The 19,776-nt window shown below is 39.8% G+C and overlaps 3 protein-coding genes across 3 annotated transcripts; all 3 read right to left on the bottom strand.

The window, feature by feature from the left end:
- Positions 1–1,881: 1,881 nt before the first annotated feature.
- LOC146680711 (uncharacterized) lies at positions 1,882–3,430 on the bottom strand. Its single transcript, XM_085447611.1, has 2 exons — positions 3,067–3,430; positions 1,882–2,006 (listed from the first exon to the last, which is right to left on the bottom strand). Exons 1-2 carry the CDS (start codon positions 3,428–3,430, stop codon positions 1,882–1,884), a joined length of 489 nt encoding a protein of 162 aa, XP_085303737.1.
- Positions 3,431–10,620: 7,190 nt separating this feature from the next.
- Positions 10,621–14,856, bottom strand: LOC146680710 (uncharacterized). The gene is made up of 4 exons (XM_085448414.1): positions 14,425–14,856; positions 12,978–13,073; positions 11,450–11,556; positions 10,621–10,809 (listed from the first exon to the last, which is right to left on the bottom strand). Exons 1-4 carry the CDS (start codon positions 14,786–14,788, stop codon positions 10,771–10,773), a joined length of 606 nt encoding a protein of 201 aa, XP_085304540.1. The 5' UTR covers positions 14,789–14,856; the 3' UTR covers positions 10,621–10,770.
- A 414-nt stretch (positions 14,857–15,270) lies between these two features.
- LOC146680709 (uncharacterized) lies at positions 15,271–18,899 on the bottom strand. Its single transcript, XM_085449215.1, has 4 exons — positions 18,101–18,899; positions 17,130–17,228; positions 16,755–16,853; positions 15,271–15,438 (listed from the first exon to the last, which is right to left on the bottom strand). Exons 1-2 carry the CDS (start codon positions 18,462–18,464, stop codon positions 17,152–17,154), a joined length of 441 nt encoding a protein of 146 aa, XP_085305341.1. The 5' UTR covers positions 18,465–18,899; the 3' UTR covers positions 15,271–15,438; positions 16,755–16,853; positions 17,130–17,151.
- Between the last annotated feature and the right edge of the window lie 877 nt (positions 18,900–19,776).

Raw genomic sequence — 19,776 nt, 5'->3', positions numbered from 1 at the left:
TGTCTCATGTCTTAAGTGTTACCCCATAGTAAGACCACATCTGGATCCCCTTCAGTTCGCTTATCAGCCTCGTCTCGGAACAGAGGACGCCATCATCTACCTGCTCAATCGTGTCTACACCCATCTGGACCAGCCGGCGAGCACTGTGAGGGTCATGTTTTTTGACTTTTCCAGTGCTTTCAACACCATCAGGCCGACCCTCCTGGGTGATAAGTTAGCAGCGATGCAGGTGGATGCTTCTCTGGTGTCCTGGATTGTTGATTACCTGACAGGAAGACCACAATATGTACGTCTCCCAGTGTGTGTCTGACAAGGTGATTAGCAACACAGGGGCACCACAGGGGACTGTCCTCTCCCCCTTCCTCTTCACCCTCTACACCACAGACTTCAGCCACTGCACAGAGACCTGCCATCTTCAGAAGTTTTCTGATGACTCTGCGGTGGTTGGATGCATCAGCAGGGATGATGAGACAGAGTACCGGGCTGTGGTCGACTCCTTTGTCACGTGGTGTGAGCAGAATCATCTGCAGCTCAACGTGGCAAAGACCAAGGAACTGATCGTGGACTTCAGGAAGACCAGGAAACACTTGACCCCTGTTTCAATCCAGGGGGTCAGTGTTGACATTGTGGAGGACTATAAATACCTTGGAGTACACATTGACAATAAACTGGACTGGGCTAAAAACACCACAGCACTTTACAGGAAGGGCCAGAGTCGCCTCTATTTTTTGAGGCGACTGAGGTCCTTCAACATCTGCCAGAAAATGCTGAGGATTTTCTATGAGTCTGTGGTGGCCAGTGCGATCCTCTATGCTGTTGCATGCTGGGGGAGCAGGCTGAGGGTCGCAGATGCCAACAGACTTAATAAACTGATCCGTAAGGCCAGCAATGTTGTGGGGATGGAGCTGGACTCCCTCAAGGTGGTGTCGGAGAGGCGGATGCTGTCCAAGATAAAGACAATGTTGGATAACACCTCCCACCCACTCCATGACATGTTGGTCAGTCACAGGAGCTCGTTCAGTGAGAGACTGAGATTACCGAAAAGCACCACTGAACGACACAGGAAATCATTCCTGCCTGTGGCCATCTCCCTGTACAACGCATCCACTTAACACACTGTTTGCTGCTACAACTACACATGTTTCTTTTCCAAATATTTATTTATAAGTGACTATGTATGTATGTATGTATATATATGTATATATTGTACTATTCTTAGTTAGCGTATTGTCTGTCTTGTCTTAATGTTGGTTTAAAATGGAGCACTGTAACAAAAAATAATTTCCCCCAGGGATCAATAAAGTATTCTGATTCTGATTCTGATTCTGATTCCAGCTGTGCTCTCCTCTTGTGTCCCATGCATTTTAACCCTGTGTTTTTCTCTGTCAGTTTCATGTCCTCCCCTCATGCTATGTGTGTCTCTTCTCCTGTGCTTCCTCAGGTCGCCGTGTGCTTCCTCAGGTCGCCGTCTGTAGTTTCCCCATGTTTTGTTATTAGTTCCAGTTTCTAGGTTTTGGTTTAGTTTTGTAAGGTTTTTTGTGCAAGTTGCTACTGCAATAAAGCAGCCTCTCTACGTTTATGAAGTCAGTAGTGTGCAAAAAAACTATAGTAGTTTTCAGGGCCTTTGATCACTGGAAATGATTAAGCTAGGTGGTATCTGCTGTATATACATGTAAATGTGTTAATAATGTCTTTTAAATGGTTTTTGGATGATTATTTTCAAAGTGGTTTGAAATAAGATATCTCCCTCTGCTGTTACTGCAGCTTCTGCATGCGTGTGTCCATTTCAGGTTTTGGAGAGGCCAAGTGTGAAATGGACACAGTGGACCGGTATGTCTATTACACGCTTTGCCATGATATTGGGTTGGACCACAAAATCTACTAAAATTGTAAAATAACAGACTCACTGATTATTAGAACAATGAAGGCGACAACTGACATAGATATGGTGATCAACAGACTGAAAAAGCAGTTGTTTTGTGGGTTGTTGGTAGGCCGAGCGACATCTGGAAAGGACAGAAAGGACAAAGATAAGTTAAGAAGCATTTATAAGTAGCATGGTGGCACTGGTTAAAGCACTCTTATACAGGCCAATGTAAACAAAAAAACAAGCCTTTTATTTCAAGCTTGTGCAAAATCTTATAAAAGAAAGAAAGCAAACTGGGAGAAGGCAAATTGAAAATTGATAACGAAACACACAGGGAGGAGAAAGAAGTGCTACAACCGACGAAAGGCAAGGTCAAGCTTACAAGTATCTAAACACATGAAGGTAAACAGTGTAGTCGGATTGGGAGGGTAATGGGTGACAGGCAGCGAAGGAGGTGAAACAAAGCAAGGTCTAAATCGCTACCAAACCGAAACAGGAATTGAGAAACACGAAACAGGAAACTCATATACTCATTTAAAAACAGGAGTATGGCTCATGTGATTAGGCAGATGATCAATAGTGGGTCTGTGACCCTCATAAGGGACAATTCGCAATAGTCTCTGTCCCAATTAGTCGTAGAACTGATTAAACTTCTCAGATAAGACATGAGACGTCTTTAAGAAACGCAAAGAAGTCCAGTCGCTTTTCTTTCCAAGCTCCTTGGTTTGCAGGAGCAAGTCTTAACAACACACCAGTTTTCCTAAACCAAAACAAGTAGTTTTTGGTAGCTAAATATTTAGTGTGTGTGTGTGTGTGTGTGTGTGTGTGTGTGTGTGTGTGTGTGTGTGTGTGTGTGTGTGTGTGTGTACCTGTTTGTGTGGGTGGTCACAAATTTGAAAACTTACCACATGAACTCATTTCCTTTGTGTTCATAATAGCACTTAGTAATGCCTATTAAGGTCAGACTTAAAAACAAACGTTTGCATGTAATAATCTTGTACTATCACAAGACAGTATAAGAAGTCGTCCCAAAATTCCTCAACTCTCAAGTTATAATAAAAAAAGTAGATGGTTTCCGACAGTAACATAAACTACTTACTCGTGTATTTAAGATGCTGTCAGCCATTTGAAAATGTGTATTGAGGCCTAAACACTCACTAATCCAACAGCAATAATCAGAAATAAACTCTTGTACTTACCTGAGACGAGGTGGAAAGTGTCCACAAACTGAGTGCTGCCTCCTCTCTTGATGCCACAGAAGTAAAGCCTGCAGTCCTCTGCTGTCAAGTTTTTAATCACGAGTTTGTTTTGCAGGATTGAAAATTTAGTTTCAAAATCAGGAGAGCAGTAGGTAGAGTCTGCTGAGGAAAAACTGCGGCTGATACATGCTCTGAACTGACTGTGGATCTCCATGTACCAGTGGATCTCTGATGTCTGATTGGAGCAGGTTAGAGTGACATCGGTCCCCAGCTCGTCTCTGACCTCGGTCACGTTCTCGGCCTCTGCACAGAGCAGAAGCACCAACAGGATCATCCACAGGAGAACCATGATCAGCTTCAGCATCCACAACAAGACGGAGTCGTCTGAAAGCAGCTCAGCTCTGATGGACTCTGACACAGAAGTGCTCTACACTTCCTACTTTACATGGTGACTTTGGGCAGTGGCATGTCTGATAAAGAAAACCCACAAACACCTTACATCTCTCACAGGATGTTAAACTTTATCGCCTCTGGCTAGCACTTTGCCCTTTGGGTTAAAAGAGACTTTAAATTTAAACAGGTTGTAACAGGTTCTAACAGCTTCCTTCTGCTGTTCTGGTTTAATAACAAGAGCGAGGCTATTTTATTTTCAATATATCTGTGCAAGAAATGAACCAACAAATCATAAAACCATCCTAATAGATTTCAGCTTCTTATTACTGCTGTGAAGAAGAAACGCTCAGTGCATCGTGGAAATCCCACAGTAGCCTGGGCCTATTGCAGAGTAGGGGAGGGTTCAGGGTCACCTGATCCAGCCTTACATGCTATAGATCCATATAAAAAGGAACGTTTTAAGCCTATCTTTAATAGGTGTTTGTCTCCTCTATCCAAACTGTAAACTGCTAGTGAGAAAGAAAAGTGTGAAGAACACTGAAGGGTCCTTAATCACCAGAAACGATTAACACTTTCCTGTGACTATTTTCCTGCTTGAAATCCAATATCTCCCTCTGCTGGTACTGATGTTACCAGTACCAGCAGTACCAGCAGATTACTGTAACTTCAGCATGTGTGTGTATTTGATGTTTTGTGGAGGCTAACCTTGAAATGCACATGGTAGATTGGTATGTCTGGTACACCTCTTGCCCTGATACTGATTTGAATAAACATTTAATCAGAAGTTCACTGGGGGTCAATTCTTGACTCGTCAATTTTTTCATTGCTCTAAATTGATACTGTCAAGAAGAATCAAAATAAAGCCTGCCACTCTAATGCAGAAGATACACAGTTGTATTCATATTTGCTGATCCAAACAGTCAGAGAGATTCATATTAATCATCCCTGTCTCAGAAGCACAGTGAGCAAGTCAGGAATCTTGGCCTTATTTTGGTCAAAGATCTGGATTTTTACAAAAAACATCAACAAAGTTACCAGAACTGTTTTCTATAATGTAAAAGTCTGATCTGACAAGGGCTCTGAGAAATTGGGAAAACTGTGATGCTCTATTTCAGGATTCAGCAGCAGCAGCAGTATGTGTAGGCACTAAGAAAGAGCTTCCACAAACATGGAAATCTGACCATATTACTCCAGCTGTCTGCTGACCTGAGTCCACACATCTACTCATACACTTAGAAACAGACTCAAAACCCTTTAGTTATCATAGGCTTATGTAGAATAAGGAGGGGATGTTTTTCTCATCATCATTCATTATTTTAATATGGCATTATTAGTTCATCAGAAGTATATAACCAGCTTTGCATTAAACATAAATTGAAGTTTTTGACCCTATATTATCCTTTGCATTACAGTGATGGTGATAACTTTAGTTTGATTTTTTCCTTACAGGTACCAGAATAATAACATGATTTTCCATTGCAGATGTAACCATGATCATTCCATACACATTGCAGTTTGTTGCTTATTCTAGAGTTGTGCTCAAGTTAATTAAAGGTTAAAAGTTACAGCCAGCGCGAGTCTGGCTGATCTATGGAGGGCAAAGGCTTTGAGCTTGGAAGGCCGCACGCGCTTACGCAGCACTTATAAGATGTTATTCTTGGTGATTTTGTGCTTAGTCATGTTCTAATATGTTTTAAGTAGAAGTAGCTGATCCAGCAATATTCATTTAATATTATATGCTTGATTTGGAGCAATACACACTGATGGTCTTAATAAATGAAAGAGTCCTTGTAGCTGCCATGTTGTGTCTTACCAGGGTACAGACATAATAGCTGTCTGCTTTTGTGCGCGCATGTGTGTGTGTGTGTATGCTAATTTGTATTGCTTTTACTTCTTTGTTTTTTATTTACAGTGAGACACTGTGGACCTACAGTGGGGCAAAAAAGTATTTAGTCAGCCACCGATTGTGCAAGTTCCCCCACTTAAAATGGTGACAGAGGTCAGTAATTTGCACCAGAGGTACACTTCAACTGTGAGAGACAGAATGTGAAAAAAAAAATCCATGAATCCACATGGTAGGATTTGTAAAGAATTTATTCGTAAATCAGGGTGGAAAATAAGTATTCGGTCACCTCAAACATGGAAAATCTCTGGCTCTCACAGACCTGTAACGTCTTCTGTAAGAAGCTTTTCTGTCCCCCACTCGTTACCTGTATGAATGGCACCTGTTTGAACTCATCATCTGTATAAAAGACACCTGTCCACAGCCTCAAACAGTCAGACTCCAAACTCCACCATGGCCAAGACCAAAGAGCTTTCGAAGGACACCAGGAAAAGTATTGTAGACCTGCACCAGACTGGGAAGAGTGAATCTACAATAGGCAAGCAGCTTGGTGTGAAAAAATCAACTGTGGGAGCAATCATCAGAAAATGGAAGACATACAAGACCACTGATAATCTCCCTCGATCTGGGGCTCCACGCAAGATCTCATCCCGTGGGGTCAAAATGATCATGAGAACGGTGAGCAAAGATCCCAGAACCACACGGGGGGACCTGGTGAATGACCTGCAGAGAGCTGGGACCAAAGTAACAAAGGTCACCATCAGTAACACACTACAACGGCAGGGAATCAAATCCCGCAGTGCCAGACGTGTTCCGCTGCTGAAGCCAGTGCATGTCCAGGCCCGTCTGAAGTTTGCCAGAGAGCACATGGATGATACAGCAGAGGATTGGGAGAATGTCATGTGGTCAGATGAAACCAAAGTAGAACTTTTTGGTATAAACTCAACTCGTCGTGTTTGGAGGAAGAAAAATACTGAGTTGCATCCCAAGAACACCATACCTACTGTGAAGCATGGGGGTGGAAACATCATGCTATGGGGCTGTTTTTCTGCCAAGGGGACAGGACGACTGATCCGTGTTAAGGACAGAATGAATGGGGCCATGTATCGTGAGATTTTGAGCCAAAACCTCCTTCCATCAGTGAGAACTTTGAAGATGAAACGAGGCTGGGTCTTCCAACATGACAATGATCCAAAACACACCGCCCGGGCAACAAAGGAGTGGCTCCGTAAGAAGCATTTGAAAGTCCTGGAGTGGCCTAGCCAGTCTCCAGACCTCAACCCCATAGAAAATCTGTGGCGGGAGTTGAAAGTCCGTGTTGCTCGGCGACAGCCCCGAAACATCACTGCTCTCGAGAAGATCTGCATGGAGGAATGGGCCAAAATACCAGCTACTGTGTGTGCAAACCTGGTAAAGACCTATAGTAAACGTTTGACCTCTGTTATTGCCAACAAAGGTTATGTTACAAAGTATTGAGTTGTATTTTTGTTATTGACCAAATACTTATTTTCCACCCTGATTTACGAATAAATTCTTTACAAATCCTACCATGTGGATTCATGGATTTTTTTTTTCACATTCTGTCTCTCACAGTTGAAGTGTACCTCTGGTGCAAATTACTGACCTCTGTCATCATTTTAGGTGGGGGAACTTGCACAATCGGTGGCTGACTAAATACTTTTTTGCCCCACTGTATATAGTTTCTTATGTTTTTATCTCTTGGTGCACACATTACATGTAATGGAATTTGCTCTGTAAATAAATCTGGCATGTGCATTTTTTTGGTTGGTTTAAACTTGGTTTAGCTGATATAAAGGGTTAATGGAGAGAATTTTGTAAAGGAGCTACGGTGCATCGCTATCCAGTGCAGATGTACTCAGCAGGAGAACTCAAGACAAGACTGCTCAATGAAGTTCCACCATTAATTAATGCTTCAATCATAAATACTATATCTATTAAGGGGCTATGTGCCACGGTAGTTAAAGCTGGCAATAATTAAATAATTTCTTAAAATGCCATCACTTTGAAACAGCCATCTTGGCCAATTACAGGCCAATCTTTAACCTTACTTTCATCTCAAAATGTCTTGAAAGAGTAGTTATAAAACTGCTTACTGAGTTCTAATCAGGTTTCAGAGCTCATCACAGTACACAAACAGCTTTAGTGAAGGTTAACAACTAGTGGCAAGCCATCGCTGTCCCTCGTTGCTTTGGAGAAGCTCAGGGGGAAGAGATGGAGGAAGGTGTAAGGTCTTTGGTACAGGACTTGCGCTTGAAGGACAGACCGCCTGATTTTTGAAAAATGTCTCTCTTTTTGGGGGGAATCTAGACCAAAATGTGTGGTCCGAGAAAAAAAATCACATTTCTATACATTTAACTATAGTTTTTATTTGAAAATGTAATATTGAGTCCAATTGTTATGTGATCTGACACTTCAAGTAATGTAAAGAGTACCATAATACTGCTACAAAATAAAACACAAGCGTGCACCCTTTGGTACTACCAGTGGCATGCAATAACCTTTATAGGAAGTAAAAGAAGAAATGAGGAACAAACTTTTACATGAAAGAAAGCAAGAGAAACATGAAAGCTTGCTGCACTCCTTCCTTGGCTGACAAACTGTAAAATCTGTCACTTCTCTAGTGATCACCTTAAAATTTGCCACTAGCAGACAATGTCAATGACAGGGCACTGGGTCTGACTACCCAGTGTTTGTGTTTTTTGGGTTTAGTTATACTTTTTAAGTTTTGTATTATACAGTTCCTGGTTTCTAAGTTTCTGTTCTCAGTGTTTTATGCCCAGGCTTAGTTTTGTCTCTATGTCTTTCCTGTGTCCTGGGTATTGTTACTTTTGTCTCTGTGCTTCATGTCCCCACTGTTCCCACTGTCTGTCATGTTTCTATGTCTCAGTATCACGTCCACGTCTATCTGTCATGCTTCCTGTGTTACTTTGCTACTCCAGTGTTCAGTGTTTTTGAGTTTTGCTTTTCCCCTGTCTCATCACATCAATTAGTCCCACATGTGTGCTTCCTGTTCCCCATCCTCTCGTTAGCCGGCCTGTGTATGTTAGTCCTCAGTCTTCCCCTGCTTGTTGTCATGTCTGTAACCTTTGTGGGCATTCTCTTTGCTGTGTGTTTTTTCCTCCGTGCTCCTCGTAGTTTTCTAGCTCTCTGTTTCCCAGTTTAGTTCCTTAGTGTCCAAGTTTAATTGTGTTTTGATTTAAGTTCATATTTCTAGTTCCTTGCTTTTGGTTTTCTTTCCTGTATGTGTGAAGAGTCATTTACAGCCAACATAAAGCTGCCTCTTTCAGTTCACCCTTTTTTTATCAGTCCTACATCCTGCCTGCTACACTGCAAATCCATGACAGTCAAAAGGTAGAGGATTATTTTAAGAAAAAGTAACAAAAAAAAAATCCTATGAAAGCCCCACTACACATGTAACTGTAGCTGTATATTGTGAATTATTATCAAATGGATTTCATGGATTATTAAAATATTAATATGATTAATATTACTGCTGCAGATGTTTAAGCCTGAGCTCACTTTAAATACTTTCTATGCTGTTTAATTTCAGGCAGTGCGTCACGCTCTGTGAAATCAGGTGCTTGTAATTTGGATTTCCTGTCATCATGTATCTCAAAAAACAAAAACAAAACAAAACTCAGTAGTTCAAGCATTAATCTTGATGTATACAATAAAAAAATGTAATTAAAAGGGTTGCATGACTAACTGGTAATATTTACAGCAAAACTGGTTAAACTTTGTGCATTCATTCAGTCAGTTAATTTCTCAGAGACGCTGGTGCAGTCTGAACCTGTTTTAATAAATTAGACATTACAGGAGCTCTCCATTATTAAGGATTTCTTTGCAAACTACTCTGCATCATATATATGTATCACACATGTTATTAGTGAGGGGAAATGTAAGTGTTGAGATGGTAAATCACAGAGGAATGACATTAAACTGAACTTAAAATACAAATTGAAATAAAATGAAAAAAATGAAGTTCTGCTCGGATCGTAATGTATTTTCTGAACATTGTAAATCTTCCCTTAACAACAGCTCATAGCTGATACTGAAAAGAAAGTGACTTGAAAATTTAAAAAAGTCAGTTAAATATAAATTAAAATTAAGTAAAAAGTAAAAAATTACACAGTGAAACAAACAAGTGGAAACAGACAAATGAGTCAAAGACAAACTCCATCTTGTACTATCTGCATGGTTTTACAGGTCCTGTACAACTACCGTTAACCAAGGGGCTACTACTTCTAGGGCAGCCTTTACTATATCTATTAATAAGTTAATCATTAAAAATCCTACTACCATCTATGTTGCTAACAATAAGAGAAAACTAAAAGCAGAAGTACAAACAGTACAGTAGTTACTGTTGCTGCTAGTAAAACGTCTGAAACAGTCAAATAAGAAAAAAGGTCTGCCCTCCATCTCCAGCCTGACAGAGTTATAAACTTTTATTCAAGGCAAAAGTCTACTTTTTACACATGACTGTAGTGACCATCTGTTACATAAGTGATCAGCTGCACACCAAAAGATGTAGTACGTCAGATATCTCAGTGGGTCTGACGAACCTGCCAATACAATCAGCTGGTGTAACACAAAGACGTTGTTGTGTGCAGAAGAAGTGATGACACTAGGATTTTAATGGTGAAATCATGCGGAGTAGCCATATTTCCTGGAAACGTTTGTAAAATTAGCACATCCAATTATTTCCTCTTTTCTATTTTTTCTTCAGGCGTTGCCAGAATCTTTGCAGAAAAGAAGAAGCCAGGAAATGTTTTACCCACTAACCCCATCCTGTCTGACAGTAAAGCTATAAAATGTACAGGTCCTGCAAAAACTACCCATAATCCTTACTGTTATTCTACCACAAACGTAGACTTCACTACATCTATTAATAGGTTACTATTCCATTTTCAAGAACTTTAACAAAAACTACTACCTATGTAAAATTTCTGTTACTATCATAAATACTGTTATTGCCTCCACCTTATACTAATACTGCAAAATGAACCCTTAAAGTTTGAACCATTGTCTGCTTTCAGATTCCAGCTTGACAGCGTTTGACAGCTTAAGATACACAACTTTCCATATGATTTGAAAGTTTTACATCTGAAGTGGACAGATGTCTTCCAACAAGCCTGATAATACACAAAATGTAGTGCTGTCAGCGTTAATCTCGTTAAAATGACGTTAGCGCCATAACCGCATTGACGTGGCAAATCTATGCGTTGACACTGCGCAGCCCCAAGCACGGGGCGATCCGCATTAACTCGCTAATGCAGATTTGTCGTGTTAACGCGGTTATGGCGTTAACATAATTTTAACAAGATTAACGCTGACAGCACTAACAAAAAATTAATGTATTTGCTGCAGAGAAGAAACGTGCGCAAACGTTTGTATGTTTTTCAATGAAATACAACAAATGAAGTCTTGTAGCGTCTGAAAGAACTCGTTCAGTGATGTCTTGCTCGGTAGGGCTGGATCACCTTGCCCTGAAACACAACATAAGTATAGGGAAGAAGCAATATTGTGTTAGCACTTTAAGCAGTGGTATTGATATCATAGGTACCAATAGCAGCGTCATCACCAGATGCAAACATAAAACAGTTTTTAGAGATGTTAGGGTGACTGTGGCTCAGCAGATTCTATGCATTGTGGGTGCTCAGAGTAGAAAAGTGCTACACAGCTCAAAAAGATAATGCGTTGACCTCTACGGCTGGTTAGTTAAGTTCCTTGTTGAAGGCCTAAAATGAACATTTTCAGCACTAGTAGCTGTGTTTTGAACTGATCATAATCGGTCTGAAGTGTGGTTAAATGGTGCCAGCTACATCTAACTGTGTGGACATGGAGCAAACTCAAGGCCATGAAGACTTCATACAGTTTAAATTGACTAGAGTAGCAAACCCACACACTGTCCATGGGAAGCAGACAGCGTACAAACCTATTCACATACACTATGATTGTTATAGTATGATGCTATTTTATATTGTGACACAGCATTGTAATGTGATATCCTCTTCTGTGTTAAATATACAGATATATAGGATTGTGGAGTTGCTAGAAAAATATTTGTAATGCAAAATTAAAACTCACAGTATCAGTTCTGTCAGTAACAGTGGAAGGTTTGTTTACCTGAATAGCCCACAGTGTTTCTGCGTTCTCGTAGATGTGAGCTGAAGGCTCTTCCACCTGTTTGCTGCTTTTGTTCTTCCTCGAACACAGCAGTACCAAAACCCCACCTGCCAACAGATCATTGAGTCACTCCACCTTCAAACTCACAGTCAGGACAGAATGTCTCATAATGAATGTAAGAATATGATCCGGTCTGAATACTGCTGCTATTCTCAAAATGATTTAGTCAAGTAAAATAAAAAAACAACAACAAAATAAATCAAATAAGATATTCAAGCAAAAGAAAATTACTGAAACACTAAAATAAAACAAAAATATACAGGTTATTTGTCAATTTGAACATCTTTGTCCACACTTCCTCTCTGAAGAGGTTTGTCTCATCTTTTCACTGAGACTCAGGGTGTCTACATGACTAACTGGCTTTTCAGAGAGAGGTTGGGTTGTAATGTTTATTCTGAAGTTCTGAAAATCCCATGATAAATGTCCTCTATATCACAATATTTAAGGGAACTAAAAGTAAAACTGAAACTTAGAAAAGCTAAACTGAAATGAGAGAAAACAAACAAACTGAAGCTTTACGGACTTGAAATCAAAAACTCAAAATAAAAAATAAAACCCACGTCAAAAATACAAACTACAAGAACTCCGTTTGATCAGCATTGTTCACTAAGGTGAATGTTGTTGACATACTTTTTTAAGTGATTTGGATTGGCACAAATTATAAATGATGGACTCATCATCATTTTCCTAGACATAAACTTACTAATCCCACACTGGGGAAATTCACAGACGATTAGGGTTCAGCAAGAAAACCTAAATTAGAGATATATTCGAAAGAAAAAAAAAAATATATATATTATATTATGTTAAAGAACTAAATAAGGAAAATAGTGTACAAAAACTATCTAGCAGTTATTTCTACTATTTACTAATGGTTGCTGGGCAACAGATCAGTCGATTAACAACAGACATTAATGAAAGATCAGAAATTGTGTTACGATTGTGATTCAGTCAATGAAGGATGTGGGTGTTCTTGTAGAGGCTCTTTTTCCTGATATTAAAAGAACTTTTTGATCAAAGTTAATCAGAAAATACTTAAAATATCAAACTTTAGTGTGTTTGAAAAGATAGAATCATGTTTAAAAATACATAAAACACATCAGAGCACTGAAATTAATTAATCATGGGCGACAAGCCTCAGGTTAAATGTGACTAACACTATTAGTATGCTCTTCTCAAAAAGTCTGTGCAAATATTACCAAACCAGAGGTCACAATATGAGGACAGAGCATGTAGCTGAGCTCATGTATTCGTGTCCTAACTGTTCCTTTAGTACAGATGTCAGTGAGTCATTTTTCATTTTATTTTATTATTTTTTTAAATTACCAGCTTTTAAAGCTCCAGTGAACGCTGTGATAGATAAATTTGGGTCGTGTTCATCGGTGAATAGTGTGGCTCGTCCAGTAGTGGATGTCGGTATTTACAGTTCAGACCAGAATCTCCTAAACTTATCTCCACTCACACTCACCCATTATCAGGATGATGACAGCGGCAACTGAGACGGCTATCATGAGGATGAACTGAGTCATGATGCAGTCCTTCAGCAGGTTGCTGTTGGAGGCATCTGGAGAAAGATGAAAGAGGAACAAAGGAGAGATAATCAATGGAAAAAAAGAAAAAAAAGTATTGTTTTATTTCTTTAGAACCGTTACAGTTATGATAATTAAAGTTTCCAATCGGGGCATTTTGTTGACAAATTATTCTGAAAACAGTGCAGAAGATTCACATCTCCAATCACAACCAGTGATCCAAACTAAGGTACTAACAAGTTAAATTAACTTTGATTTCTGAGGCAACTTAAATGTAGAGAAAAGGAAAATATTTAATTGACACACGAACAAGAACGTCAGCTACCTACCAACTGTAAGTATACAACTCGTTCTTATTTAGATATGCACGAGATGTCTTCTGGTGTTGGTGCCCTGATCTAATGCTCACACATGAAGTACAAACACAAAGCAAATGGGACACGAGTTCCTCGCCACTCATCCTAATTTGACTAAAGAGGACTGTTTTTTTTTTATTTTTTTTATTTGTGTTTAGTATTACCATGGAGCCAAGACACCAATGGTCAAGCACACTTTCACACCATCTGTGACGACAGCAGTATTCGGCAGAATAGCTCTTCTGATGCTTTTTTAGTGGAGGCATTTGAAAGAAGGGCCAATTTTTAGTTTCTGCTGTCTATTGGTTGTGGGGGCGGGGACAATGTAGCACTTGAGCTCATTTCTCAACGTATTGATTTCATAATTTTCAACAGAATGGTCATCAAAGTCAAATTATTCTGAATCAGGAACCATATGACTACAATACTACTGAAACCCTCACCTCCAGCTAGATCCAATGGTGACCTCAAAGTAATCAGTAAAGCACAAGTCAGTAGATTATAGACAAGTTTTATGTCTGTTGACCAGATTAAGATGATTTATGAAAAGTAGACGTTTCCACAAACAGACCACTTGTTCAGCCTCATCGCCACCATAATTGTAAAACAATGCTTTACTTATTGAGTATTATCAGTTTTTTTTCCTGTTGCATAACTGCTGTATTGATGAAGAAGACAAAACTCTTTTTGCCCCTCAATTTTATTTTATTGTTAACAAACACATTTGCCATATTTTCCATTTTACATGTGTGTTTATTGCCATATACCACGAGTCTATCCATGCTCACATGCACATGGGCTTAAAAGACTGTCACCATAGCCCAATGGTATTGTTAGAGGTTAAGAACAAATATTCACATACATCCCACATTACTGCAAGAATGTGGTCACAGCTTTCCTAAACATGTTGAAACAGTCAAAACTCCTGTTAGACAGCTCAAAATGTGCATTTCTACAAATACATCATGCGATCTGAACACCAACTAATTTGTTTTGCAGCAATAAAGTAAATTGAAAGTTGGGTACTTACCTAACAAAAGGTGGAAAGTCTCCACAAAATGAATGCTGCCACCTCTCTTGATGCCACAGAAGTAAAGCCTGCAGTCCTCTGCTGTATAGTTTTTAATCACAAGTTTGTTTCCCAGGATTGAGAATTTGGATTCAAAACCAGGAGAGCAGTAGGTAGAGTCTGCTGAAGAAAAACTGCGGCCAATACATGCTCTGAACTGACTGTGGATCTCCATGTACCAGTGTGGGTCTGATTTCTGATTGGAGCAGGTTAGAGTGACATTGGTCCCCAGCTCTCCTCTGACCTCGGTCACGTTCTCGGCCTCTGCACAGAGCAGAAGCACCAACAGGATCATCCACAGGAGAACCATGATCAGCTTCAACATCCACAACAAGACGGAGTCGTCTGAAAGCAGCTCAGCTCTGATGTGATTCTAAGAGGGAAGTGCTCTACACTTCCTTTTTCAGATGGTCACTTGATATGACATCAGATTTTTTTAAAAACCACAAAAACGAACAAGCGCTCAGGAAGTAGAATTACATTGACCCTTGCTTAAACTCAGTAGCTTGGTTTAGTATTAGAGATATTCAACTGTTTTCTGCAGCTCAATGATTTAATGACAATACTGCAGTAGTGACGCTAGTAATGAGAACAACAGCAACTTTAACAGCAAAATCATTGTACCAGAGATGACAGTGACATGTTTAAAGTAACAGCTTTTTTGTTTTGTTTTTTGGACTGGCTGCTACATGACATAAAAGGCTCATTTTAAATTGTACGGTGTCTTCTGATCTTCTTAAATGTTCCCACGGTCAAGAAATAGATTAGAAATAGAAATATGGATTAAAAGAACAAATATTACATTGTAATAAATGTAATTTTTATTAAACAGTGAAACAAAGTGGAAGCAGACAAATTACTTTTTAATACTGTTACAACAAATCATGAAATATACTGTGTACTGATACTACACATGAAAAAATGAAATGAATGAATCAAATCCCGTGATGTCTTGCTGAAAGAGGGTCGCCTACCCTGAAACAGAAAATGAGTAATCAGTACAGGGTAGTACAAGTAGTACTATTAGATAGTATTACTACTATCACTGTAACTTTTAATAGCTACAGTGATAGTCTTTGCAGCGTTAGCAGCAACACTGAAGGAGTAAAATAGCTATAGAGATCAAAACTTTTTAGCATTTTAACATGTGGGTCTGTGGGCAACTGTCTTTTTTAGAGCCAGACTCAAGTCTATATTAGGAAAAATGAGGTTTTTGCTGCTTCACTTTGGCTTTGAAGATAATATTTTGACCCTGGTTCATCTCATTCATTTGACTTGATCATCATGTTTTTCGTGCCAAAACACTGGTGTTCCTGAAGAAACCATACCTCACAATTGAGTAAGGCACCAGCCCTGCCCTAAGTTATGCCCTGCTTTTCATTCTTTCTGCACTAATGTTACCATGACTTCCTAAATGAACATCATGTTTTATTCAGTAAGACCTGAAAGGAGCTCCTGAGGCCATAAACCCACCAGAAAAGTGTTTGCTGAGCCCACTGGAAGCTGGAAGGAGTTTTGTGAAAAACTAAATATAATTCATGATTTAATAGCTCACAGAAGCAACTTTAGGAGCAATAATTTGAAGTAACCATTTCTGTATGACTTTAACCCAACCACAGTGAGACCTGCTGATGTACAGTTGGGAGATGATGGCTGAGAAATGAGTATATCAGAGGGACAGTTCAGGCTGAGCGGTTTGGAGCTAAAGCTAGAGAGGCTGTGATGTCGCATTACTTTGATTATGTTTGTCCCTGATGCAGCTCATCCAAATGCACATGAAAACATTAATAATGGGGTAAATCAAAAGTTATAGAGACAAGGCTGAGATGTTTTGGGCGCACATAGAGGATGGGTAGTAGATATATTGGACAAATTATGTTAAATATGGAGCTGCCAGGCAGTAAAAGAGGAAAAGAAGAAGACCTCAGAGAAGATCAGTGTGACAGAGGAGGATACTATTGCATGGTGGACTGGGGTGAATTTGTTGGAACGTCCTGTCTTGGGAAAACTGTATGACTGTGATAACGCACACCTGGATGATCTGAAGCAGCAAACATAAAAGACCAGGAATCTTAAATGAACAAAGCTGTTTTAGATTCTATTAATTTCAGAAGACATCACATGCATATTTCCATTTTGTCATTACGACTTAATGCCTGTTAATGTTCATCATAGCAGCCGAACATTTTTTAAACATTATAGAGAGTGATCCTAGTACCAGTACTGTCAGTAGTCATGGTTTATGCAGCACACACAGCATCAGTTTGTTAGCAGTCACAGTTTTTACTTACCTGCACAGCCCGCAGTAGCTCTGTAGCATTACAGATGTGACCTGAAGCATCAGTCGTAGCATTTTCTCCTCTTCAAGCACAGCAATATGATGACAAAACCTGCCAACAGAGCTGTGAGTCACTTCTTGTTTATCCAGATGTACAGATCCAGATATATTCTTATAATACACAGATTTCTGTGCAGTCGCTGACAGTATAAAGCTGCTTCCTCACTTGTAAGAGTGATTGGTCAAAGTGCAAAATGATTAAAAGAAATACGGACTGAAGTTTGACCAACACTTCTAATATGTGCTGCCAGAAACATCTATTCAAACATTAGATACTGTGATCTGAAGTTAGAAAATGTGCTAAATTTATCTACTGTGACACACTCACTGATTATTAGTGGCTGCCTTTGTCATTCTGAGACACAGATGATGATGAGGTGACTCTTATAGCAGTCGTTCTGTGGGTCGTTGGGAGGAACAATGACATCTGGAAACAAAGAGGCAAAAAGATCAACTGAGAACATGTTATAGTTACAAATCAGCAACTTGAAACACGCCCACCATCTATAAATTTTCATTGAAAAACATACTTTTCATATATCAGATATATAAGGTAGTATACAGCCATGATAGAAAAAACTCTTATTTCTTTAAACAACAACAACAAAAAACCCATCTAGTTACCTGTATCAATACACCATCTTATTGCTCTGCTGGGGTTTTTGTGTTAATTATTAATTTCTTTTTATTCTTTTTATCCAAAGAAAGGATCGCTTTCACTCAAGAAATCAAGGAAATCAGAATAGGTGCAGCAGTTTGCCTTATGAAATCCAACCTTGAAGCTGCAAGGAACTTTTTTGTACCCAGTGTAAGTTCCAAAAAAGGAAAAAGAAAAATATATCAAGCTCACAAGTTGAGTTATTACTTGTTAGGTTCTCACTGCCAAAGTTTTCTTTTACAGTATCTCAGGACATGTTAAAACCCACCATGCTGGACCTTCACAGAGGAGAGTTTGAGTCAAAACAAATGGTGGGAAGTTTGGATGTGAAAAAAATAACACATGATCTCATTCCATTTGCATTCATTCTCACACTTACTAATACTAATGACTATGAAGGTCAGACATGAGAACAGAGTGAATGCAAAAAGTAAAGAACGTGGTAATAGATAACAAGTTAAAACATGCAAAACAGAAAAGAGAAATCCTGTTAGCCTGCTCAAAACCTGCTTTTCTGCAAATACGTCATAAAGCCTGGGAACTAACTAATCATTTGTTAGTCATATGTTCATATGTTTTACAGCAATAAGCAAAAAAAAAAAACCAAACAAACAAAAAAAAAAAAAAACTTGGCTACTTACTTGAGACGAGGTGGAAAGATTCCACAAACTGAATGCTGCCATCTCTCTTGATGCCACAGAAGTAAAGCCTGCAGTCCTCTGCTGTCAAGTTTTTAATTATCAGTTTGTTTCCCGTGATTGAGAACTTGGTTTCAAAACCAGGAGAGCAGTAGGTAGAGTCTGCTGAGGAAAAACTGCGGCCGATACCTGCTCTGAACTGACTCTGGATCTCCATGTACCAGTGTGGGTCTGATGTCTGATTGGAGCAGGTTAGAGTGACATTGGTCCCAAGCTCTCCTCTGACCTCGGTCACGTTCTCGGCCTCTGCACAGAGCAGAAGCACCAACAGGATCATCCACAGGAGAACCATGATCAGCTTCAGCATCCACAACAAGACGGAGTCGTCTGAAAGCAGCTCAGCTCTGATGGACTCTGACACAGAAGTGCTCTACATTTCCTACTTTACATGGTGACTTCAGTCAGTGTGACGTCTGAAAAACACAAACAAAACCAAAACCGAAAACAAATCCCCTTAATGTCGCACAGGAACTAAAACTTTACCACTTCCAGGCAGTAGTGTGGCATGTGGGTTAATGTGGGTTCTAACAGCTTCATACTTCATTGGATGACATCTCGGGGAGGCACACTGCCGTGAGTTCTCAGAAATTGGCTGCTTGAGCACAAGAAATGACAACATCACAGAACCCAAGCTCGCGGCTCTCCAACGGGAGATTGAGAGACCAGTGTTGGACTGTAGAACTGCTTTGAAATTCATATGAGCTGTTCGCAATAAAGTAAAAAATACCATCACTTATGCGGATACCCCTCTGGCGCCAGCTGCATGGCCAGAGCTGAACAAAACACCCTGATAACGACTGTGTTTAGTCTGTTCCTTCCCATTCCATGCAAGGCCACCTGGGTTGGCTGGAAGACTGTTTACTTAGCCTGGCAGGGCGAAGGTCAGCTGAACTATGGACACGCACACGCAACCTGAACCTGAGCAGGTAAACCAACAGCCGTAAACCAATAACAAACTCATCCTACATGATAAAAAAAATGCTGTCTTCCTCAGCTTTGTCCCAGCATTTGTCAACAGGACACAACCACAAAACGAGAGAAACAACACATTTACTGAGTGGTAGTTAAGCTAGCTCCCCTTAAGAGAGATGTCCAGTCCAGCTGCAACTTCCAGGTCTAGGGCCCATTTTCTTTCCAATGGTAAGCACAGCTCTCTCTTCAGCACCACAGAGTGGCGCAGAGTCCCCCCCACTTCACATGCTGCACCAGTCTGTCTGATAAGTTTCTGCTCCGATTTCCCTAAAACTTCACTTGAAACAACATCTTTTACCCAGTTAGAAGTGGGTACTCTGCACGTTTCCACTTGAGAATCATGACACAATCACCATGCCAGTCACCTCACACTCAGCTGCAGCCAACAATGATGGTTTTCCAACTGAAAACCATCAGCTGAGTGGGAGCACTGATTGAAATATATTTTAAAATAGGGACTTAACTCTTTTGCTTAAAAATCAATTATCACCCACACAGCTTAATACAAATGCAAGAAAGTTAACTGTTTTAAGGTCTCAGCCTTCAGACGCAGCACTCTCCTGATTGGTTTAAACAGCCAGTCATTCATAGGCTGATCAGATCATGAATGTCTCCATGACACTCTGACTCAGGTGGACCTGCAGCAG

The sequence above is a fragment of the Copadichromis virginalis genome, linkage group LG23 (assembly GCF_057382275.1).
Source record: "Copadichromis virginalis isolate Kocher_CV1m ecotype Utaka linkage group LG23, C_Virginalis_male_GT1.1, whole genome shotgun sequence".
NCBI lineage: Eukaryota > Metazoa > Chordata > Actinopteri > Cichliformes > Cichlidae > Copadichromis > Copadichromis virginalis.
Note: the sequence above shows the minus strand (reverse complement) of the source record. Positions and strands in the feature narration are given on the sequence as shown.